Here is a 26,264-nt window from a genome sequence, read left to right on the forward strand (position 1 = left end):
GGATTTTCGTCCAAGACTTTAAGAAACCCTAGAGTGGTTGAAATCTTCCTGTCTCTCCTACGTCATCCTTTGCATAGAGTGTTTATGACTCCATTAAAGGTGCAACACTTGGGGCACTAGGCATTCATAAGTCAAGATTAAGTAGGATTAAACTTTTTATTATTACATAACAAGAGAGGTAAGATCTAAACCCTAATCATATGTGATTTCCGGATTTGGTATGCTAGTTTTAGGGTTTATGCTTTGGTATTCAGTGCTATATGTTCATATTAGAAAAACTTAGATCAAAGCAATTAGGGTTATATGTACACCATAGGAATGATGTTATGCTCAAAACCCAACAAAACGTATGGCTAAGAAAAGACAATTAAATACTAGATATCAGAAAAATCCGAAAGGACAACTGAAGTGTGGCGTTTCAACAAAGTGCTAGAGATGGTACGAATGTTCAAAAGTGTTTGTTCTCCTTACCAGACAAGCATCTGTTTTCTACATCTTGCTTCAACTACATTTTGGGGATTACAGACAAGTACAAAGCGAATGATGTTGCGGATAAGAAGTGCTTCACAGATATGATATAATGGGACATTCATGTTCACAACACTTTACTTGGTTTAATGTCGAAACTGTTCAAGGTTCAGAAGCGCCTACAACAATGAAGAATTTCCTTCCTTATTTGACACAAAGAGGGAGATTTTTGAGTTATTTATTATGTTGTGTCAAATTTAATATGTATGTATTTAGCCTTTATTAAATGGATTGGTCTATCCATCCACTTTTATGGAGCTAGGATTAGGCTATAAATATTTCATGCATGTTTTGTATTAGGGTTAATCAATTGGATTACCCGACATCGTCTTTACAGAGAAGTTCACACAAAACTCTTCTAAGACTTTTATAATATAATCATTCGGCACCTTTTTGATCAATTGTATTTCATGTTTGATTTACTTTACTATTTTGAATCTATCAATCTACAAGTTTATTGTTTCAAAAACGCACCACATAGAATTCCTTATGTGCCACGTAGGAAGGAAAAGGTTAGCATTTCTAGATCAGAAGGGTTCTACCTATCTCTATGGTTTTTCTAGAGAGAAAATCATCCAACCTAAAGTCAGCCTAGGACCCCTATGTATAGGGAAGGATTGAAAACCTTAAAGGATAATTAACTTGTCACATGATAATTATCCTTATCTTTTGTAATTATCTTACTTTCAATTTCCTTTATCTAGAACTTTATAGATCACTAGATTTCATTTAATTAATTAAATACTTAATTAATTAACAAATCAGGTCTCTATAATTATTTTTGTATCATTAGTTACTTATTTCTATCCTTTCATGTAACCAAAAGAATCCTACTATTAATAGTAATATTACTATCTGTTGTGACTGTGGGAACTATCTTCTAACACTATCTTCAAATATTTACTAACACCCTTATCTTCTTCTCTTTTTCGTCCATCTTCTTAATACTACTTCTTCACCGGTCATTATCTTAATCTTCTATAAATGCCATCATTGATTAACCTATCTCTCTCTCTCTCTCTCTCTCTCTCTCTCTCTCTCTTTCTCTCTTTCTCTCTCTCTCTCTCTCTCTCTCTCAATCTTACAATTCGGTTACAACCTTCAAATACTCTCTATTAATCAGCACTTTGACAAAACCCTATCCACGACCAATCGTTTCCACACTCTACGAGTCAACTACAACAATTCTTTATACTTTTATTGAACCATGTCCTCTTCCAGATAGGTTCTTAAACTCTTACTCAGCACTTTTAGAAGGATCAGATAATTTGAATCGTCTACAATCATACCTAGTTCGTCTCCCTAATAGATTTTACCTAGCCTTAATGGTAAAGAACATAAAATGTTTATCCTATCATATTGGAGACGGAGAAAGGCAATATATACCTTTAACTGATCTCTATAAATTTCATTTTCATTCTTATGAAGTCCTTGATCATATCATTCATGTGAAAGAACCCGAAACATATGCCTGAGTTATGGAAACATCTAGATGTTATAGTACTCCAACAGATATATGATATGATTTAGAACAATCATCATTATATGGTTTATAAATTTGATTGTATCCCTTGAAAGGTTGTCTAAAAAATCAATTCGCTCATGTTCATATTGACAAACTTTACGATATTTGATCTTACTTCCAAGAATCATGGGCAAAACTTTGTTATGGATAGGGGGTTGTGCCTCCCCCCAAATGAAATGTTGAAGCTCTGTCATTGCCAAAAATCATCTATTAGTGCTCCAACTTGTAGCTGATATAGACAAATCATATGATACCATTGGGTAATAGGACCATATGAACACAAGCATGATGATACTGAACTTTAGAATAGTTCTACTACATACATTCACAAATATGATAATTATATAATACAACTATTACAATGGTCTATAGTTTAAACCTTGAAAGACTTCCTTATAGACAACATTAATCGTTGTGTTTGATAAGTTGCCTTCTTCATCCATGGTAATTACCTTTATACAACTATTGCAATGCTCTACAACCAATTGTCTGTATATGAACACGAGTCTTCGCAACAATAACCCAACTCTAGAAAGTGATTGATATTGGCTTTAATTATTTGTTATTGCAAAATACCACACTAAAGGGAATTGTTTGTGGATATATTTAAATGACATTCTCTTGTTATATGGAGTTAAACGGATCATGTGTATGAACATCCGAGCTCCAATATTATTTCTTAAAATGATTTATGTTTCAATCATATGTGTTGCTAGGCTGATTACACGCATATGTGTTCCATTACATAATCCTAGAAACTGATCAAGATTGTGCAACAATATTACTGGAGCTCCTAATTTTATCTTTAGTTCATGATTCAGTATGCTTGGCAATTTGATGAAGTTTGGGACACCAGTTAGGTATAACAATTCAGTCACCAAAATTGTATTGTTCTAAATTGCATAATTTATCCGAACTTAAATATATGTGCAAATCACTTGGCATCAGATTAAACATATACTTGTTTATCTGAGCTACTTCTTCGGTTGTAGTTGCCAAAATTGCATGTTGATAAAAATAGGTGTTACTCTCACTATCTCACTACTTTGTAATTCTGATAAGAAATAAGGATATAAAAAATCAACAATTATCTGAATAGGATCACAAAGCATAATGTACTATCAAATAAGTCTTAATCGAAGAACTTGGGCACGAACATCAATCACAAACCATATATATATATATATATATATATATATATATATATATATATATATATATATATATATATATATATATATATATATATATATATATATATATATATATATATATATATATATATATATATATATATAAACGACATTCAAATAGAAATAAACAAGGACCAATATGGCAATGGTAAGTGAAATAGACGCTATACTTTTATAATATGAAGAACCTGGGCACGAATATCAATACATCCAATGAATCAAACTTATTTGTATGATCGATTTGAACACCTATTATTTATTAATATCTAATTGGTCTAACACTTATCAAATGACAAATGCATCCTAATATGAACTATGAACGGTATCCAGGTCAGAGGTACTGTTCAATCACCTAAATTAATCTATATATAATTAATAAAATGGACATATGAAATTATGCATATTCAACCGTTTGCACCCATAGAATCCTTTCCGTTTGCACCCTTGGTCCAAAGATATGTGCGGGAAGGATATTTCCGTTTTTGTCTGTCTCATCAGTCTTTCTTTTATTTTTCTTTCCGTCATCAAAACCCATATGTATGTGTAGTGAATTAAAAATCATGAATTTTAATATAACTTTTAGAATTTTTTAATAGGTATATAATTTTATAAATTTAAAAAAAAAACTAAAAAAAATACTGACCAACCACATTAGAGCAGTAAGAGTGGATAGACTCTCCTCACTCTATTCCTTCATCCACAGTATTATTATGTTCCAAGGTAGGGAAACTTTTCCCTCACTCTTTTCCCCATACACGCCCACCAGCCTTACACATATTGAATAAAGGATAAATTGCAGTAAATAGCGTACTTCACTTTTTTAAAGTATGTTGCTATTTCAGTCAATTGGCAATTGAATAATCGTTTCCAAGACCAAACAATACAAACCAACGTCAACTATTACCGTTTTTATGTTATTTCTGAACCGTAACAAATCGACCGGTTTTAAAAGATAAATAAATAAATAAAACGGTTAAATTAAACCGTTTAAACACCGGTTGAACTATTTAAATTGAATCAAAACACAAAGATAAGGTATTTTGCATAAGAAACTTTCGTAGTCTTTTTCACATATATTTAGATTTCTTTTATCACTGTACATCTTTTGTTTGATATCAGTTTCAGACACCATCTTTGCAATTCACAAAGTGAATACGAGAACCATTTCAATATGAAATAATCAAATAACATTTGGCTTGATTTCTAATGCTCATGTTAACTTTGTAGACTCTAAAAATAACAAAATCCTCCTCCGGATATTTAATAAGTTTTTCTTTATAGCAGTTCAGTAAAAAAACACGAAAATTCGAGAATTTGTTTGATCCGCTGATAGGAAAATGGGTAAAAAAAGAAAAAAGTAATGCAAAGTGTAAACGTTGACAAATAGTGAAGTGATATTAAAAAATTTAAGTTTTTCCAATAAAAAAAGAAGAAGAAGATAAATACAAGACATGAAACGAATCAAACAAGAAAAGTAGAAAAGTAGAGGAGAAAAACAACTGCACACTTTTAATGAGCCACGTGGTGTGATCTTAAGGAATACACGTAGCCACATCTTTGTTTCATCAGTAATTCAATTTTTCTGAACTTCATACGGGTTTTTGTACTCAAACTCTTCACTGCATTTAAAGTAAGAACAATGAATTAGCATAAAAAGTGCAACTTACAAAATGAAGAATCTACCCAGGTACAATTTCCTATGCATGGGGTACAAGCACTGTGAGACGCATGTATTCCAAAATTGAAACATACATACATGAATCATGAATGTACATATTAGTAACTGGATATGTTATAACATTTATATACATTTTCATTTTCCTATAACTTATTACTTTTAGAATTTATATAAAAAAAAAACTAAGCATTATAAACTAAAAACTGGAATTTAACAAAGAGAAATGAAATTAAAAGAATTTTAAAAGTTACAAAAAAACATGCATAAATTTTATTAACCATTATAAATTTATATATGTAATATCATTAAATAATTATACATTAAAAAAAAGAGTAAATTACACGAATGGTCTTTATGGTCTGGGGTAATTTGCACGTTTAGTCCCTAATTTATTTTTTTAACTCGGAAGGTACCTACAGTTTGTTTTTGTTACGTGTTTGGTCCTTACTGTTTGTTTTTGTTACACGTTTGGTCCCTATCTTACCTAAAAAGACTATTATTTAAATAGAGAAAAATGGTAAGGTAGGTAAGGTAAGGTGAAGGAGGTAAGATTAGGGGTGTGTTTATTTAAATAAATAAATAAATCCAGGGCAAAATAGTATTTTTAGGTAAAAAATAAGTTAGGGACCAAACGCGTAATTACCCTAAACCATAGGGACTATTCGTGTAATTTACTCTAAAAAAAATTAAAAGGAAACTACAATGATTTTGGAAATGGTCAAAGAAAAAGACAAAAAAGTTGAAAAAAAGACAACGGCTTGAATTAAATAATGAACGGAAAAAAAAAAAAAAAAAACAAAACAAAACAAAAAAGACAAACTTTGATAATCCGGTCCACCCAGTTATATTATATAGGCCTAAAGAATGCTGTAATTGTGTTAGAAATATTGACAAAATTTTTGCAAGTAATAAATTAGTAAATTACCTTCTTTTTATTGTTTACATTTTCTTCATCATCATCGTTATCATCATCATCCTCATCATCATCATCATCATCATCTTCAACATCATCATCATCATCATCATCATCGTCATCATCATCATCATCATCATCATCATCCTCAAATTCATCATTCTGGGCGGCCTCACCGGTAAACCAAGAGACAGCATGAGGAATGATTTTGTCTCGAATTGTTGACCTGGAAAATACAAAATTTAGTAACATTTAAAGTCTCTATTGTATTTAAATGCTTCAAAATAAACATAAGAAAGAATTTAAATTTCAAATGTATGGAAAAAACAATTTGGTTTCATATATTTAAGCAATCAGTTTAACCACACCCAAAATCAGCTATTTTTTTATAAGTAGAAACAAAGTGCAGAATACAAATCTAAAGTATTTGTTATTTTAACTGAATGATTTTTTCTTTGCTAGTGTTGTAAGGATAAATTGTCGAGTGAGTAAATGATGTCTATTTGGAGTATGTATTGTATGAACAAAGATTTTTAATAAAATAACTGGATGAATTGCCTTAATGAGAGTAAATGACCATTTTGCCCTTCTGTGTAAGGGTAAGAAAGTAAAAAGTATTGAGGAGGGTTAAAGGTAAAGTAGTAAAAAGTAAGCTATATACAATTGTTTCTTTTCGACTTTATAATGAAAGTCAAAGAAAGAAGGCTTTCCTCATTAAGTCATCACTTATTACAGATTTTCCCTCATTTATTTTTCCTTCCACTTTCCCAATTGTGTTGTTTCATTTTCTGAAACATTTTTAATACAAAATTTGATGGAAGAAAAAAAAGAAACAAGAAAATAAATTCATATTCACTCAAGTTGATCAATCTGAAGTTTTTTTTTTTTGGCAAATAAATGAAGAAAATGCATATCTCCAATGAATTTGTCATTTGAATTTCATTACATTATAGAATTGCACATTAATGAGTACCTACCCAATGTCATAATCATGTTCCATCTGATTCTGAAGCTGTTCAGCCTGTTTAAACAATATGGAGGAGAATCATAATACATTAAAAAAAAAAAAAAAAAAAAAAAAAAAAAAAGAGGAGTTAAAGGCTATATTATATAGAGCTTTTATAACAAATATCTAAAATTAATAATGTTGTTATATCTTGTTACTAACTGGCAATAAAAAGCAAAGTACTAAATTCGTTCCTTCATACTTTGACTTTAAAGTCAAACATGTTACTATTCAACTTCAATTTGCATATAACACTTTTCAAGCACAAACTAGATACTTTATGAGCAATGATAAGTATTTACCAATAATATTATGCTGATGTGACATTTGTGGCAATTTTTATATCATTTTGCATTCAAGAAATCAGCTTTTTACCCTTTCTGTTTAAAAGAATATTGTATGTATAAAGTGCAGAATGGATCAACGATGTCTGGAGAAGTATGTATGAACAGAGAATTTTTCTTTTTTGGACCAAGTGGACCATTTGAATTAGAGTAAATGACCATTTTACCCTTTTGTTTAAGAAATGGATAAATAATGTTTTTCTGCAGTATGTATGAACAAAGACTACTTTTTGGACTTAAAGGGAGTGTCTGAATGAGAATACATGACCATTTTGCTCTTCTGTTTAAAAACATAGTGCTAAACTTACTGTTTAAATGACCATTTCACCCTTCTGTATAAAAAAGTATCATACAGAGATAACGTGGTAACTGAATAAATTATGTGTGTCTGGGGTTAATATTTATGGCCAAAGACTTTCTTTTTCCCACCAAAATGACCATTTTACCCTTCTCATTAAAAAAGAAAAAAGAAAAAGAAGCAGAGCTAAACTTACTGTATCCTCATCCATGTCATCTTCATCATCAGGGATTTGTGGAGGATTGAAAAAGTTGAAGAAGCTTTCACAATCTTCAGTTTTTGTAATTGGTGGCTTTGGGCTTCTTGAACCCTTCTTAGATTTCTTCCTCAGAACCTTTTGGGTCAAATTTTTCCCTGGATACCATTCGATCTCAGTCCTACAATTTTCCATGAAACAATAATTAATTACAAAGCAGAAACTTCTATAAAAAAAAAATTGAAATTTTAAAAAAGAACATATAATATTAATACCCAATGGCTTTCTCTAAAATATGTTCTTCCTCGTTGATCATCTCATATGTTTTAGACAACACAGAGTTCTTAAAATAAGGATTGGGATCAAAAAAGAGTTGAAGCTTAAAACCCTTGGCACCAGTAATTCGAGACCACTTAACATCTTTTAGATACTGAAGAGCTCCTTCATCAGATTCAGAAATCTAAGGAATCAAAGAATGGAATCAATAACATATGTTTAAATGTAAGCAAAATAAAAATACAATATAAAATTATGAATTTTGTGATTGTATATGAAAATATGCCAATACTATTCAGTCACCTCATCAGCTAGCACTTCATTGGACTTCATTGCAGTGAGCCAAAAATTTGGTACACCTTTATCTGTGTGTATCAAAATTCAAAAGTGTCTTAATGCTTAGATGTTTGTCAAAACAAAACTACAATAGGAAACTTCTATTGATAAAAAAAAAAATGTTACCTCCCTTTGACTCATTATTTTCCTTATCTACCAAATTATCGTCTGAAACACCTTCAACTTCAGTCAAACCATTGACTATTTCATATCTCTGTAAGTGAACAAGATTTAATCGGGTAAGCTATGTATTGGTGTGCCTTTTTTTTTTCTTTAATATAGAAAGAATATAGAAAAAGTCAGGTAAAGAAGGTTTTTTCTTTATTTTTCCCTTCTTTTGTCTCAAATACTTTTGAACAGCCAGATACCACTTGATGGAAAAAAAATAAAAATAAAGAACCTTGAGAGCATATTAAAAGCTTATAAAGTGATTGCCAAACTAAAATGAAAAGAAAAAAAAGATAAAATGATTTTGGATACCTTAGAATATAATGGCTCATACAACTTCATATACTTTGCTTCCAGTTCTGCCTTTTCTTCAAGATACTTAGCCTCCAGCTCATCATATTGACTCTGTATGAAGGAAGGTTTGTAAAAATGCATCATCATCTCAACTTACACTGGAATTAAGTTTTCATTTTGGTGCGTTTTCATTTCTATTTTCGTTCACAAATTCATCAATTGTGAAAATTCAATAGAAATGAAATCCATAGAAGTTAATTGCAAAAACTAGGAATAAACAGCCCTGAAGTTTAAGTTGTGGATATGATCATATGAACTGAAAACAGATCAAAGAAATGCAGTGGAATAAACACATAGATTAAAGTCAAACCTGAAGATCCTGAAGAACACCAACACGCTGCCTAACATTGGATGAAAGAGTATCTAAGAAATCAGGATGTTTTCCAGTCAAATTCTCAAGCTTATTCTGTACAAAAGAGCAAATCAAGACATTGAGAAACATAGAAGTACATACATACACATATCCATCGAAACAAAATGAAAATTCAAAATAAATCCGATTAAATCTGTTATCTGATTAATTTTAGAGTTCGGTTACCTTCAGGACGTTGACAAGTCCAGCACGATCCTCATCAGTAAAAGCTACAAAACATACAATAGAATATCAAAAAAACTCAGTAACTACTGAAACAAGAAGAGACTAGAGGATTAAGAGGTACCGGAAGTAGCAGAAGGGAGAGCGGAGCTAAGATCGGCCATATTGAACTGATCTTCTTGATTACTACTCATTGCAATCGATCTTCCGAGTGCAATTGAATTCTACAAGGAGTAATATGGGGGAAGGAAGAACAAACTAAAACCCTAATAATGTACAGGGAGATCAGGGTAGGAGATGACCCTAGTGAACTGGCGAAGTACCTTTTCTCTGCTGTATTGTGTCTTTCTTTGCTGGAAGAAGCGTAACCGACCAAAGGAGGGAACAGTTTTATTGGCCGTTTTGAGAGACAATAACTTTCAACTCTCTCCTCGTTCCGTCGCAGGAAGTATGTTGAATTATTAATTTGACCAGATTACACGAATGGTCCTTAAGATTTTGTTTTTTTTTCCGAAACTTTTTTCCCTATGGTACCTACCAATCAAACATTGCACACAAAAAACCCCTATCACTAACTTTTTTTACAGATTCTGTTAAGTTTTGTCAAATAACAAAAATACCCTTTGTTTTATGCACATAGATGGTCCTCTCTCTCTCCCCCTCTCTCTCTCTCTACACAAAGCCCTAGTCTTGACTTGAAATAACCACCGGAGAAAAAAACAAACATCGTTCAAGCTCACAGGTTTCTACCACGGAGAAGACGAACCGCTGTCTCTCTTTCTCCTCCGCCATCTTCCCGAAATCGTTGGTCTTGTTCGGGTTCTGTTGGGTTAATCGGTTGGTTCAACGGGTCATGGGTCGGATCTAGTTCATGATCCAGGAGTGTTTGATTGAGTCATGCTGAAATAAAGGGATTATACCCATGTTCTAGAAGGTGGACAACAGAAAATGGTCAAGTTGACCAAGTTTATAGGAGATACGAGATTAGCATGTGTATGTTTGTTTTCTTAATTATAAATAGGTGTTATTTTCCTTTTGTATTTTCACCTTTTTTTCATCAGAATAGTGAAGCTTCTGCATATTCTATTGTTGTAACTACGTGAGAGTGTGTGTTGCGTGTGTGTTTTCAAGGGCCTGTGCCAACAATTGGTATCAGAGCGGTTTAAAAAGACGGTCGGTTTGAGAGTCGACTTTCGAAGGGGAGGAGCCTTCGGGTGCAAGGCTGTCATCACAGCGGAATCGGGGTGTTTGGCAACGGTTTCTTGGCCGGACATTCCAGTTGGTTGATACAGATGGCAGAAAATTGGTCGTTGTGTGCAGCAGGTGGCTGCGGTTTATTGTGGTGATTTTCCTATTGAAACAGGATGTGATGCTGGTGAAGTAAGTCGCAGAGGGTGACTATAGTTATTCGTATGACAGCAGATGGGTGTTGAGGATGCATTCATAGCAGACGCGTGAATAGGGTCAAGACTGCAAAGGTGAAATCTCCATCCTTGATCAGAATGTTCCAGGTTTAAGAGTGCCTAACCAGAGGCGGAGAAGAGAAGCGAAAAGAAATCAAAAATAGGTGGGTTTTGATTTGGTTTTTTTTTCAGAGCTGGTAAATGAAAACAGAAGAAGCATGAGCTTGGTTTTCGTAAATGGTGGAAGAGGACTCTAGATAGGAACGGGTTAGATCGGAAAAGGTTGGGACTATCACAAACAAGACAAGGTGATGATTCCGGCGGTAGGTTGTGGGTATGTCACGGAAAATGGAGAGATTTACCGGAGATGCATAAGAAAACGAATAGAAAAGATCCGTCAAAGCAGGTGGCTTTGGGTTTGTTTCGTTTTTGCAGGTGAAAGAAGATGGTAAAAGCGGATAGCTTTGTCTTCTTTATCGGTGGGAGAAGGCTCTCGTGTCACAGAAGTGTTAGGTGGAAACGGATTCTGTGTGGTGACAAACAACAGCCGGGTATGGAGGACTTTGGACGTGACCGAGGTGAAGGTCGGGTGTCTGGGAAAAGTCGGGATCGGGTATGGAAGACTTTGGACGTGGCGGAGGTGAAAGTCGGGTGTCCGGGAAAGGTCTTGAATCGAGATGAAAGGAGGGTGATTAAAGGTAGCTGTGAACAAATGGTGTGAACAACCGATTAAGGGGGTGATTGTTGGGTTAATCGGTTGGTTCAACGGGTCATGGGTCGGATCTAGTTCATGATCCAGGAGTGTTTGATTGAGTCATGCTGAAATAAAGGGATTATACCCATGTTCTAGAAGGTGGACAACAGAAAATGGTCAAGTTGACCAAGTTTATAGGAGATACGAGATTAGCATGTGCATGTTTGTTTTCTTAATTATAAATAGGTGTTATTTTCCTTTTGTATTTTCACCTTTTTTCATCAGAATAGTGAAGCTTCTGCATATTCTATTGTTGTAACTACGTGAGAGTGTGTGTTGCGTGTGTGTTTTCAAGGGCCTGTGCCAACAGGTTCGACAACACTAGAGTTCAGGTTCATGTTTGTAGCGCATGTGGATAGAGTAAAACTTCGATCTCCGTCTATGGCTCGAGTTTGCAGCGCCTCCACCCCTATAAAACCCTAATAGTGATGATACGACACTCTCAAATAAGATGGATTCAGGGAGCAAGGGATGAAGCAATGAGTTGCAGGTTTCATAGGGTTTCTGCAAGGTGGTTCGACGAGCATTGACAGGGCGATGGTGTGGATTGGAGGCAACGACCTTCTTCCATCTGCAACTAAAAACACACACTAAAACCACAAACATCGTCCACATGATTACTAAAAGCGCTCACCCTCAAAAATCATAGTTAGTGTTTCAAAAACAACAATAAGAGGTGGTACGGTGGGTGGTTTAGCAAATCACGAAGAGGGGAGCCGACAGAAGGTTGTCATTGGCATCTTCTTTCTTTTTCTGGTCCAATCGGCAACAAACACGAATAGCGAAAGAAGAGCCAATAATCGTCGAGGAAAGCAGTGAGGGTCACCAATGGTACTGTTGATCGGAGTGGGAAGTGAAACAGGTGGCTGGAGGGAGGTTAGATAGGAGGCAACAACGTTCTTCAATCTGATTCGTTTTTCCAGAGAGAGAGAGAGAGAGAGAGAGAGAGAGAGACCCACCTTTTTTTTTAAATTTCAAATTAAAAAAATATTAAAAATGAATAAATAAATAAAACACAGAGGGAGAGACCCACCTTTTTTTTTTAAATTTCAAATTAAAAAAATATTAAAAATGAATAAATAAATAAAACACAGAGGGCATTTTTCATGTTTTCATACACACTTAACAGAATTCGTTAAGAAAGTCAATCATAAGGATCATTTGTGTGCATGGTTTACTCTGTAGGTACCATCTAAGGAAAAACGTTTAGTAAGGACTACTTTAGGGGAAAAAAACAAAACATCAAGGACCTTTCGTTTAATTTTTTCTGTTAATTATATATTATATGTATAACTTATTTACTCATAAAATTATTAATTATCAATGTCTTTATTAAATAATATGACAACTTTATTTTTTTGTTGCATTTAATTTCATTGCAGTTGGATTTAATTATATGATAATTTAACTAATAATAAAGAATATTTTGGTAAAAATATATATATTTTTTAAAAATAGGTTATTATTTAGGGATAAGGCAAAAAGAAAACATGAACAATTAATATGAGACAGAGTGAATATATTACAGAGACATGACTTGCCACTGTTTGAAAAAAAATTATATATATATATATATATATATATATATATATATATATATATATATATATATATATATATATATATATATATATAGGTTTAGGTTTGTATGGAAAACAAAAAACACTAACAATCATAAAAATGCATAAAAACATACCTAGAGATCACAAAACTTTTTTTTGACTTTATATTCTTTAAAATCGCACATTTTTATATAAATTCGTTGAATTTTTTTTTTTTGAAAAAAAAAACCAAAATAATAAATAAATAATAAAAGATCGATTTTTAAATTTTTTTTCAACGAATTTATAAAAAAGCTGCGATTTTGAAGAAATATAAAGTCAAAAAAAAAAGATTTGTGATCTGTAAGTATTTTTTTATGCATTTTTATGAATTTTAGGGTTTTTTTAGGTTTTTTTATTTTCTTTATAACCCTTTCCTATATATATATATATATATATATATATATATATATATATATATATATATATATATATATAAACTTTTAAAGTATTATAATTGTCTAAATTTATTATTTAAACTAGGTTATAACTCATGGAAACAACGGGTGATAAGTTAAAAAATTTATATAGACCAAAAAGATTAATAAATGTAAAAAAGCATTTGATTATGGATGGTAAGTAAGTACAACTTTATTTGATTTAAAAAAACAAACATAAAACTTCAACATAGATTTTGAAATACTTCCTTGAACATAATATTGGAAGTTTTATTAGTCAAATTACCATCCTTATCTAAAATCAATAACTTCAATCATTCTCTGTTCTTTACTCTAGATAAAGCAACGTATAACTGACCGTGTGAGAAAACTGGTTCTTACAAAAACAACCCAACCATTTTTAACGATTGACCCTGACTTTTAGTTATGGTCATAGCAAAACAAACCACTAGGGGAAATTGTCTCCTTTTGAACTTATATGGAATTTTGTTGCCTGAAGGTGTTAAAGACAACCTTGAAATAAAAACTTGATGCCCAATGTTACATCCAGTTAAGACCACTGTTTCTATGATGCAATTACCTAATGATACGACCTGAAGTATAGTATCATTACATAACCCATTTTTCTGGTCGATATTTCTTAGTAACATAACCGGAACACCGACCTTAAAAATTAACTAATGGTTTGGCAAACCGAATATTTTAAGTCCATTTAGAACATTAGGTGAATATAAACTCTCATCAAACTGATTGTGAATAAACTCTGTCTGGCAGATGCTATCTGAACTAAGGTATTATTTTTCTTCTCCAGGAAACAATGAAAGCAGACAATCATTTATTTCTTGAACAACTCTATTTTTCGGTGCAAGTATTGGTCTTTCTTTAAAATATTTGGGATTGTTCAAGTTGTCAAGAAATGATGGATATACAAACTCAATTAATAAACCTATAGGATCAGAAGATTGAGTAATAAGAAGATCTTCAGGAATACGAATAATTGCATCACCATCATTAGAACCACCAGTATTTTCCTCTCCTATATCCTAGAGCCAATTTGCAAGTAACCTTGTTTGTTGTATTTCAAACGGATTTTTTCCAACAGTCAACCTCATGTTCTTCGTTAATTTTAAAACTTTGCAATTTGTCCATATATATGAAGAACTTAACGACGCGTTGACGATTTCTTGTCTACTACCATTAGAAACAATTGGTAGAATCTATCTAAAATCACCTCCAAAGACGATTACGTTACCTCCAAACGGGATATGTGAGTTGCTAACGTTACCAAAACTTAAAACATCCCTTAAAGTGCGATCCAATGCTTTAAATGCATGCTTATGAACCATCGACGCTTCATCCCAAATAATCAGCGATGTTTGTTTTAGTAATTTGGAGGCATCACTGTCTCGATTTATAGAACAAATAGAATTTTCAGTAAGATTTAATGGAATACCAAAGCAAGAGTGTGTTGTTCTACCTCCAGTTAGTAACAAAGAAGCAATACCACTTGTAGCAACAGTCATAAGAATTTGTCCTGTAGACCTGATAGCTATTGATAAAGTATTCCAAAGAAAGGTTTTGCCTGTTCCACCATAACCATAAACAAAAAACACACCTCCTTTATTATCTTCAATTGCTGCCATGACATCCTCAAAAACACCTCATTGTTCTTTTGTTAATGAAACAATCAGTGTTTGAAATTCGTTTTGAAGAGTTGTGATGTCATAAAATAACTCCTCAGTAATCAAACGATTATTAGAAGAAGATACACAATCAAAATCTGGGTAAGGCATGCCTGTGAAGTTCTTGAGGGTGGAATTGTTACGAAGTTGAAATGATTTAATCTCAAAAAAAGTCAAGTTCTTCAATTAATGATCAGTAAGAGATAAATCTGTACAATGGTAAATATAAACTTAGAAAAAAAATACAAATATATAGTTTATATAAAAAAAGGTTAAAGTAATAAATAAAAGCTAAGTATTATACCAGGAGACTTTAACCGGCGTTGTTGATTGTAAAGAATTCCGTCTGAAAGGTATTTCCATGTATTTTCCCAAACAAATTTTGGTCTTCCCAAACTATCAGATATCAACATCATTGAAAATAATGACCGTAGGTAATAACTAGTAGCTGAATGGCTTGCTTCTTTAATAGCTTCAATATACTCCCTATCATTGTCTAGAAGCCCTAAAGCGTAACATGCATCTCTAAAAGTAGGACATATTTCTCGATTTATTGTTCGGATGTGACAATCGTCAGTCTAGAGTCAAGTCAAGTCATCAAGTCAACTGGTCAACTCGATTAAACCTTGTGTATTAGGGTTTGTGTTATGTACATACTGTATAACTTGTTATGTTAATGGGAAAACATCACTTGGGAAAAGCCCTTGTGTTAAAATTTCCTGAGCCTTAGTGCTAATCAATGAATTGAACTGATAAAACAATGTTGCATACTCATCGGGAGTGTGTAAGATCCTTAAACAAGGCTTAACAGGGTTTACGGACCTTGCATTGCGAAGCCGGACACTCACATTTGTCACACACGAAACCTCTCTCAATCGTTTTCACTCTATCTCTTCTCATCAAGAATCTCTCCCAAATCTCTCTAAGAATGTCAAATCTCTCCCAAATCTCTCTAAGAATGTCAAATCTCTCCCAAATCTCTCAAAGAATGTCAAATCTCTCCCAAATATCTCGTCGTATGAGAAATCTCTCCAAGTATGTGAAACCTCTCCCAAATATCTCTTTGTATGAGAAATCTCTCCAAGTGTGTGAAATCTCACCCAAATCTCTCCCAAATCTCTCTCAAAAGTTCCTTGGACTTTTTATAGTCTTTCGGGCCATCCCAACCCTTAACCGGGTCAAAAACGGCTTTAAACGGGGTAAAAACGAGAAAAATGGACCTTAGGAACCGAAACCCCCTTATAAGAGTCGAAGCCTCTTAGGACCCGAAGGTCCTCTTAGGGACCGAGAGCAAGGAGGAACCGAACCCGAGCCCAGGAGGAACCGAACCCGAAGGTCCCCTCGGGGCCGAACCTCGCGCACCACCCGATCCCGAAGGTACTGTTCATCTACTGTTCATTCGGTTCATTTCGAGTCTGACATGTTCGCCTCTTATCTCCGGACCGAACCTCTCGCCTTCACCTCTCACTTCCGGTTCGCTCCTTTTGCTTCCTCGCCTCCCTTCATTTCCGGCTACAGTCCCCAGCAAGGACTGAACCTCGGCCTAGGGACCGAATCCCGGCCTAGGACCGAGAGGTCTCGTTGGGAATGCTTTTCTTCCCGGTTTTCGCGTTGTTTTGTGTTTAAGGCCTATTTTTAATTATTTTAACGCGGTATTTTCACCAAAAATCATATTTTAACATAATAAACCCTAAATATTCACAATTTAATCATATTTTCATAAAAAACTTTATTTAAATGATAAAAGCAAGTGGGTAAAGTACAAAGAGATGGAGTGTTGACTTTGCTTTACCTTATGACACAAGCAACCACTCCCACACCCACTCTATGACCAGCCATACCTCCCCACCTTACCTAGGTCACTTCAATGTCCCTTACACTTAATTGTCACTCATTCCCACGTTTTTAGAGCTGGAACAAACATCCTCTCTCCTCATTTCTCTCATTTGCTCTCCTTTCACTAAGTATCAAACACCACTTTTCTCTCAAACTTTTTCTCCACCAAATTCGAGATTCAAGGCTGATTTTCAAGTGTTCTTCCACTCTTAGTAAGTATAATTTATCCTCCTTATGATTATTTCACTTCATTCTACTCAAATCATTGATTTCTTACACAAACTCCATAACTATGATGTTAGATTCTCGAAAATCTTCAAGGCATCTCCAAGTGTTCTTGAGTTAAACACTTCCATTCTTCAACAATAATCTACTGAAATCACTTAATGTGAGTTCATACCCCTACCTTTTCATGTTTTCTCAAGTTTTAAGGGGGGAATACAAGTTAAAAACACCAAGAACATCACTAAAATTTTCTAACAGCCTTCAGCAGAAAAGTTCAACTCCATTCACGGACTGTTTTGGGCATCTTAAACATTTTTGTTCTAAAAAATGTACAAGGTGAAAATAGTTCAAGTTCTTAGCTTTAAAATAAATACTTGCACATCTCCATACAATTTTTCTACAATTTATGGTGATTTTTACAAAACTGCCTATCATTTCAAACAACAATCCAGACCAGTCTGTGATTATGGACTTTTCACCAAAGTTGGAGGTCATTAAAAATCATGATAAAAATTATGAGTAAACTAGACACATTTTTTTGAACTCTCAGAATTTACGGATCGAGTTTTCGACTTCGTATTATTTTTCTATGATTTTTCCAAAACAGTGCAGAATGGCTAAAGTTAGCCAACAACATGTAAATATCATAACACTTTGTATTATGTTGAGCAGAGTGTATAATCATAAGTTCAAATTATTGAATGTGTTTCTTTGTTAGTTTATCATCATGAACTGAAACTAAGTCATTCATAATAAATATGATTCATTCATTTTAGAACACGTATATTAAACTATAAAAAGGATAGTTTAATAAATTCATAACACTAATACATTTCCATAAAAGAGTTCTTACATATTACAAACGTTTTAGATAAACTATAATAGGTATAGTTTATGATATATTGCATAACACACTCGTACTAAAAGAGTACATTCATACAGAAAAGGTTTACACTCACACACATTATACGTAAACTTGTTACCCTAAATTGTGAGACATTCTCTCTTTCCGTACGTCCGAGTGCGGAATATAATTCCTGGTAGTTATAATCAGAGTCTCCTGGAGGTGGAACGTGATACTTGTATATAGATCTATATTGGGTTTGACACCCCACACCTTGCTACTAGCTACAGTGGAACCTGCAGGTCTACGGGTGACAAATGTCATTTCATTTTCGCGACGCCTGAGAAACGTCGTGGCAGGTTCACATAGTCATAGTATGATTATAGCGACTCACATAGGGAGATAACAATTCATAAAGTTTATAGGATTTCATAAAACCTAAGTAGGTTTTAGGTTGATTTAAATTCACTTTTTATATCAATTCAAACTCATGACATTTCTACTAAGTAAGAATGATTTCTTATACATTTTGGTCTTTGGTCATAAGGCTACATTATACGGATTTTAAGGAAAATATCGGATTTTTCTAAAACAAATTCGACATTTACATGAGAAAGACTTCTATTAAGTTTTATAGCAAAAACTTATGAACTCACCAACCCTTGTGTTGACACTTTTCAAACAACTTGTATTCTCAGGAAATCACTAAACAGGTAATCAAGTGCTTTTGAGGATGAGACGTTAAGGCGTCAAACTTTTCATATTTTGTCAGCATATTGTAATTGATTTTGAAACATGTAATTCATACAAGTGATGTAACTTTTTCAATTATATATATGTTGGTTGTGTTTGCTTAAATTACTATTGAAATTGTGGTTATGATACTATACATGAAGTCCTCCACCCCCGGACGATTCCGCCATCCTTGGTTTGGGGGTGTGACAGATTGGTATCAGAGCACGGTTTATAGTGAATTAAGTATGTCAAACCACATAAGATATACAAACTATAAACACATTTTGGACTAAAAGTCTCTGATTCTTAAAACACTTTAACGAGTTGTACTTTTAGAAAACAAATAATTTTTTGTTTTAAAGTATACTTACATGCATTATATACTCGCATAGTGTCATAACTAAGGAGAACATAAATTGAAAGAGGAGGAGTTGAATATTACTAGTATGCCTTAGCATGTGTAATCAGTTCTGGGAAGGGTATAGCCTGATCAACTATATCCGTCCGAGAAGTAACTTACGCACACTGGGGAATATTCGTAATGGGCGACAAATCTAATAACCTAACTACACTCTACAAAGAACACGCTAATAACCAAATATAAACATTTAAAAATACTATAGGAGTATTTGTACGTTTCTATAGCACCATATTATCATTTTCCGATATGTGCTTCTTAACCCCCCCCCCCCCCCCCGTTTCTCGTGCAGACGACATGGCAGGATTTCACATACCTGGGGACCCATACTTTCCTAATCAGGGAAACGCGGGGTGGATCGATGATGATCCCGAGCAACAAATCGAAGAGGATCCCAAGGAGGAACCCGAGGAGGAAGACGAACAAAAAGAAGAAGAGGAAGACGACCAAGAAGAAGAAGAGGAAGACGAACAAGAAGAAGAGGAGGAAGACGAAGAAAAAGAAGAGGAAGATGATGAGATAGTCATGTTTGGGAACGAAATGGAGGAACCACCGGAAGTATTCAACCCTCCTTACATCGCGAGGGTACCCGCACACCGTTTTGGATACAACGGACCTGAACCCCCTTGGGTAACGACGATCGAAAGGTGGAGCCGACAACAACGCCAACGGTCACCATATGGCTACCAACGAGGTTATTATGATCTCACTCATGGTGGACCGGCTGACAGAGCTCTCCCCGTCACGATACAACGAATAGCAAGTATGGATGATCGTGGTAGGACGACGGCCGATCAAGTCCGGGAGCTAAGCGCCATCGTACAGTCTACCACTGATCGTACCAGAGACCTAGAATGAGACTCCCACCATAGAGACCAACTCATTCAAGACCTTCTCGCTGCTCGAGCAGAAACAAGAGAGTATCGGGAAAGATACATGGCACTCGAAGAGAGAATGGTTGCAGCCGAACGGAGATTGGCAGAACTACAGGGCGCATCAACATCATCGCAGACTCCGTCGAAGAAGGGTCGTCGTGATTAGAACTCGTTACTATTCTCACGTCTTGGTAGTAAAATTTTATGAGTATGCGTTGGTACTACTCTTTATATGTAGGTCGACCCTGCGACTAAGTGATTACACTATTCAAAGGGCTTTTGTAATGTCAAAACTATCTTTTGTAACAATGTAATGTAGACCCTTATGTGGTCACACTTTTCCCTCTAAACGTTATGTACTAAAAGTTTATCAATGAATTTTGGCATGCGTTTTTATTTATTGAATGTTTGGCACTAGACATCATAACCCGATCACACAAACAGTTTACGAATAATAAAGTTTTGATAAAATACAAGAGAAATGAAACCAGTAACACTCGACTCGTTATCACTATTGAAGTCTTACCGACTGGTCATTTTTATTATTACATAACCATGCCACCAAGGAGAAGACCAAGACCTTCCAGCAACACATTGCCGCCTCCACCACCACCTCCGCAGTTTGATCCTGCGATGTTTCAGGCTGCAGTAATGGCAGCCGTGGCGGCAACAATGTCGCAAATGGGTACCAATGGTTCTGGCGGTTCTGGATCCGGAGCTACCAATTCCATTCATGGGGACAGCACGGGGCGTACGAGGGAGTGCTCTTACAAAGACTTCACGAATGGCAAGCCCGACCCTTTCAATGGAAGCAGGGGCGTCATCACGCTGGTGCAATGGTTTGAAAGGACCGAGGCAGTTTTCGAAATCTGCGCTTGTCCCGAAGCGAGCAAGGTCAAGTATGCGGCATTCACTTTCACTGGAAAAGCACTTACTTGGTGGAATGGCCGAGTTAAATCACTTACTCCTATAGTAGCTAACGTTATCAGCTGGGAGGATTTGAAAGCCTTAATGTTAAAGGAATATTGCCCGAGGGGCGAAATACAAAAACTTGAAGAGGAACTTTGGAACCTCAGAATGACAGGCACTGATGTTGAAACTTATACTGCCCGTTTCAATGACCTAGCACTCCTCTGTCCAAAAATGGTCACTCTAGAGGAGAAGAAGGTGGAACGATAACTCTGGGGGCTATCATCCCAGATTCAAGATAGTGTATTGGCCTCGAAACCCACTACCTTTGAGTGTGCCAAGGAATTGGTACAACAACTCATAGATCACAGGGCTAGCCGTGGTACCGTGATAACCACCACCGACCGAACAAAAGGTGGGAACAACAAGAGGAAATTCTGGGGCAATAAAAAGAAACAACCGATGCAGGACCCCGCAAAAAAGCAACAGATTGTTGTTGTCCGTGCCCTACTACTGTTGTCACTCCAGTGCCGCCGAAACAGTACATGGGAACTCTTCCCAAGTGCAACAAGTGTAACTACCACCATAACGGTGCTTGTCGAGAGTTACACTGCAATAACTGCAACAAGAAGGGACACACTGCACGATTCTGTAGAGCGACTACCCAACCCGCCGCTCAAGCCACTACGACCGCCAACACCGGAGCAGGCCAAACCTGCTATGGGTGTGGTGAAACGGGACACTTCAGGAGGAACTGCCCCAAGGCACGAGCCCCTAATGCTGGGGGTGTAGGAAGAGTCCTAACTTTAGCGCATGGAGAAGCAGTGAAGGATCCCTCTGTGGTTACTGGTACGTTCCTCCTCAATAACTCTTATGCATGCGTACTTTTCGATAGTGGGGCAGAAAGAAGTTTCGTAAGTCACCAATTCAAACATATACTTAAGCAAAATTCCCAACCACTAGAAGATTCTTACGTCGTAGAAATGGCAAATGGAAAGGTTGAGTGCGCTAACGATATTTACATAGGGTGTACTCTCACTCTAGACAACCATTTGTTCAAAATTGACCTTATGCTGGTCACCATAAAAAGTTTCGACATAATCATTGGTATGGATTGGTTAAGCCTTCATCGTGCCGACATTCTATGTTACGAAAGGGCCGTCCGCCTCAATTTGCTGAATGGCAATATTCTCACCGTTTATGGCAATAAACCTAGTGCGAACCTACAAATCATCTCTTGTGTTAAAACCCAAAAGTACCTCCGAAAGCAATACCATGCATTCTTAGCCCACGTCGTAGACAAGAGACTAGAGGTGAAGGACATCAAAGAAATTCCAGAAGTATGCAACTTCCCTGATGGATTCCCAGACGATCTGCCAGGTGTACCACTCGCACGACAAGTCGAATTTCGGATCGACTTAATCCCAGGAGCTACCCTCGTCGCCAGGGCTCCATACCGCTTAGCACCGGCAGAAATGCAAGAACTGTCCAGCCAGTTGAATGAACTGTTGAGCAAAGGGTTCATCAGGCCAAGCTTCTCACCCTGGAAGCACCAGTCCTATTTGTAAAGAAGAAGGATGGATCTTTTCGCATGTGCATAGACTACCGAGTACTAAACAAACTCACTATCAAGAACCGTTATCCCCTACCCCGAATCGATGACCTCTTCGACCAGCTCCAAGGAGCCAGTTACTTTTCAAAAATCGACCTAAGGTCGGGCTATCATCAACTACGAGTTCAAGAAGAGGATATCCCCAAGACGGCATTCAGAACTCGCTATGGACACTACGAATTTGTAGTGATGCCATTCGGATTAACAAACGCGCCTACGGTGTTCATGGATTTGATGAACCGAGTGTGTTGACCCTTCTTGGATAAATTCGTCATCGTATTCATCGACGATATCTTGGTCTATTCGAGAAGCGAAGAAGAGCACAGACAACACCTACGACTAGTTCTAGAGATTTTAAGAACTGAGAAGCTTTATGCTAAGTTCTCAAAGTGTGAATTTTGGCTCTGTGAAGTAGGATTCCTTGGCCATGTAGTAAGAAAGGAAGGAATACATGTGGATCCCTCAAAGATCAAAGCAATCGAATATTGGTCAACACCTACAACGCCAACAGAAATCCGGCAATTTTTGGGACTCGCAGGCTACTATCGAAGATTCATACAAAACTTCTCCAAAATTGCTAAGCCCCTCACCACCTTGACTCAGAAAGGCGTGGTGTTCAAATGGGAAGATAAACTAGAAGTCGCCTTCCAGACACTAAACCAAGCCCTATGCAGCGCACCAGTCTTGTCTCTTCCAGAAGGAACTGATGATTTATGGTGTATTGCGATGCTTCGAATCAAGGCCTCAGCTGTGTGCTCATGCAAAGGGGAAAAGTCATCGCTTACGCATCAAGGCAACTTAAGACACATGAAGTTAATTATACCACCCACGACCTTGAACTGGGAGCAGTGGTGTTCGCCCTGAAAATATGGAGGCACTACCTCTACGGCACCAAGTGCACTATCTTCACTGATCACAAAAGTCTTCAGCATATTCTCAATCAGAAAGAGCTAAACACGCGTCAAAGAAGATGGGTAGAATTGCTGAATGACTACGAATGTGAAATTCGCTACCACCCGGGCAAGGCCAATGTAGTAGCCGATGCCTTAAGCAGGAAAGAATACTCGGGTCGCCGAGTAAAATCCCTAGTCATGACCATCCACTCCCAACTGGCCACGCAGATCAAGGATGCCCAGTTAGAAGCCTTGAAACCAGAAAACGTGACAAACGAAGCACTAAGAGGGATGGACAAGAACTTGGAAGTCAAAGAGGATGGAACTCGTTATCTCATGAACCGAATCCGGACACCGAAGTTCGGTGGGTACCGAGATGTTGTAATGAACGAGGCCCACAAGACTCAATACTCCATTCATCCTGGGTCAGATAAGATGTATCTAGACCTCAAAAGGTTATACTGGTGGCCAAACATGAAGGCTGAAATTGCTGCTTATGTGAGCAAGTGCCTCACTTGTGCCAAGCTCAAGGTAGAATACCAGAAGCCATCAGGACTACTTCAACAACTGGATATCCCCGAGTGGAAGTGGGAGCGAATAACCATGGACTTCATAACCAAACTGCCTAAGACATCAGGTGGGCTGGACACCATATGGGTTGTCGTGGACAGATTGACCAAGTCCGCGCACTTTCTGCCAATAAAGGAAACAGACAAGATGGAGAAGTTAACCATAACGTACATTAAGGAGATCGTGCGACTGCATGGTGTACCAATATCCATTATCTCTGACCGAGATAGTAGATTCACCTCGCGGTTCTGGCAGTCCCTACAGAAGTCTCTGGGAACTAGGCTTGACATGAGTACGGCCTACCATCCACAAACCGACAGGCAAAGCGAGAGAACCATCCAGACATTGGAAGACATGCTGAGAGCCTGTGTGATAGATTTTAGTAAGGCATGGGATACCCATCTGCCACTTATCGAATTCTCTTATAATAACAGCTATCACACTAGCATTAGAGTTGCTCCATTCGAAGCTCTCTACGGTCGCAAGTGTAGATCACCTCTGTGTTGGGCCGAAGTCGGGGATACTCAGCTAGCCAGAGGGCAAATCCCTAATAGCACCCTTACTGGGCCTGAAATCATAAGGGAAACTGATAAGTTTCAAAATAAACTTGAAGATCGATTAGATCTATGAAACAGGTAGAGAAATAACCAGATAAACAATAAGAACAAGCAAATGGATCAAAAGGTGTCGAATGATTAATAAACAATCCTCAGAAGAGCTCGATAAAGAACATCAACTGTAGAGGATTTTAGGGTTTACAATAATCAATGAGAATGACGACCGCTATCCTATACGCATACATGCATGCATATATTTATGTTAAAACCCTAACCGTTTTCCTAAGAAAAAGAAGGCTAATCTAGATAACCACAGATTGACAAGCCCAATCTGGCTGTAAAACAAAAAGGGCCCAAGACGCAACACAATAATCTTCAACAATCTCCCCCTTTGCGTCTTTGGCACAGAGGCTTCATTCCCTTTTAACAGCAGAAGGTTTCTTCACCGTCTCAAAAATCCTTGGTATAATGGCAAGAATGTGATGCCTGAAAGTGATATACCACCGAAGCATATCAGTGAAGTTCTTCTTGTCAGCTGTAGAGTTCTGCTTGCATCGGTGAATGATGTTTATGATATGCTCCAGACAATCTGTTGAAAACAAATGCTTGTCTACCAAAGCAAACAGAAACTTGTGCCTATCGCCTCTTGTGAACATGACCGTCAGATTTGAAGAGTCAATTTGCCCTAACTTCATTTTGTGCACATCTCCTATCTTGGAAGTAGGCTTGACGGTCGGTTTCTTGTTCATTATTTTTGCTATTTCCTGATCCATAGTGGCAAGCTCATGGATATAGGAAGCCAACATTCTTTTGAGATGTTTCAGAATCGGTTCATACTCTCTTTGATTGGAGAGAAGAATGTTGTATAGCAGAATCCAATCATGAGGATTCAGACTGGGAAGATCTGCCAGAGAAATAAAATGTTCTGTGTTGGCCGTTCCTCTGTTGACTTTGAAGTTAACGTTCACAAATTTCCCAGCCTGTGTTGGTTTCAGTACCTTGACCTTTATTATCTTCTGTGCACTCCATGTCAAGTACTGTGGTTGACCATACTTCAAATAAAAATCTATTAATTCTCTGTCAACCTTCAAGTTTGGATGAGGGACATCAGTAGTGACATCGAAGCAATAAAATGTAAAAGCCTTTCGTGTTATTGGCATGTCAAACTGCGAGTCTTTGGTATTCTCACACTCAAAAGATGCAATCGGTTCCAACCAATACATGGAGGGAAACTTAATCGCTTGATTAATAAGTGTGTCTCTGTCCCATTCTGGGAACAGAGTCTTCTTGGCCTGTAGAGCATCCTCATCCTCCTTGATTCTTCTTTCTTTGGCCTCTGCCTCTCGAGCTATTTTCAGTGTCTCATCCAGCTCTTTGTCTCTTTTCTTTCGTTGAAGAGCTTCAGGGATAGTTTCATCAGTATCTGACTCGCTCTCAACAAGTAATTGTTTTCCAGAACCTGAAGCTAAATTAACCTTCGGTTCTGTCTTTGGTGTACCCTCCTCTCCCCCTTGTCTCGGAAGAACAAGCTTCTCCGAGACACCCTTCATTTCGCTCAAAATGTTAATCGCAGGAAGGAGTTTAGCCTGGAGATGCTGTCTG

General features: G+C 36.3%; 2 protein-coding genes across 2 annotated transcripts; both read right to left on the bottom strand.

The window, feature by feature from the left end:
- Positions 1–4,622: 4,622 nt before the first annotated feature.
- LOC145049006 (nucleosome assembly protein 1;4-like) lies at positions 4,623–9,788 on the bottom strand. The gene is made up of 11 exons (XM_078997689.1): positions 9,475–9,788; positions 9,354–9,397; positions 9,126–9,221; positions 8,774–8,866; positions 8,420–8,507; positions 8,261–8,322; positions 7,957–8,141; positions 7,682–7,862; positions 6,815–6,858; positions 5,850–6,063; positions 4,623–4,865 (listed from the first exon to the last, which is right to left on the bottom strand). Exons 1-11 carry the CDS (start codon positions 9,542–9,544, stop codon positions 4,863–4,865), a joined length of 1,080 nt encoding a protein of 359 aa, XP_078853815.1. The 5' UTR covers positions 9,545–9,788; the 3' UTR covers positions 4,623–4,862.
- Positions 9,789–14,723: 4,935 nt separating this feature from the next.
- On the bottom strand, positions 14,724–15,149 carry LOC145045545 (uncharacterized). Its single transcript, XM_078993866.1, has one exon. It carries the CDS (start codon positions 15,147–15,149, stop codon positions 14,724–14,726), a length of 426 nt encoding a protein of 141 aa, XP_078849992.1.
- Positions 15,150–26,264: the final 11,115 nt, after the last annotated feature.

This window comes from Lactuca saligna, chromosome 5 (assembly GCF_052625555.1).
Source record: "Lactuca saligna cultivar CGN05327 chromosome 5, ASM5262555v1, whole genome shotgun sequence".
Taxonomy (NCBI): domain Eukaryota; kingdom Viridiplantae; phylum Streptophyta; class Magnoliopsida; order Asterales; family Asteraceae; genus Lactuca; species Lactuca saligna.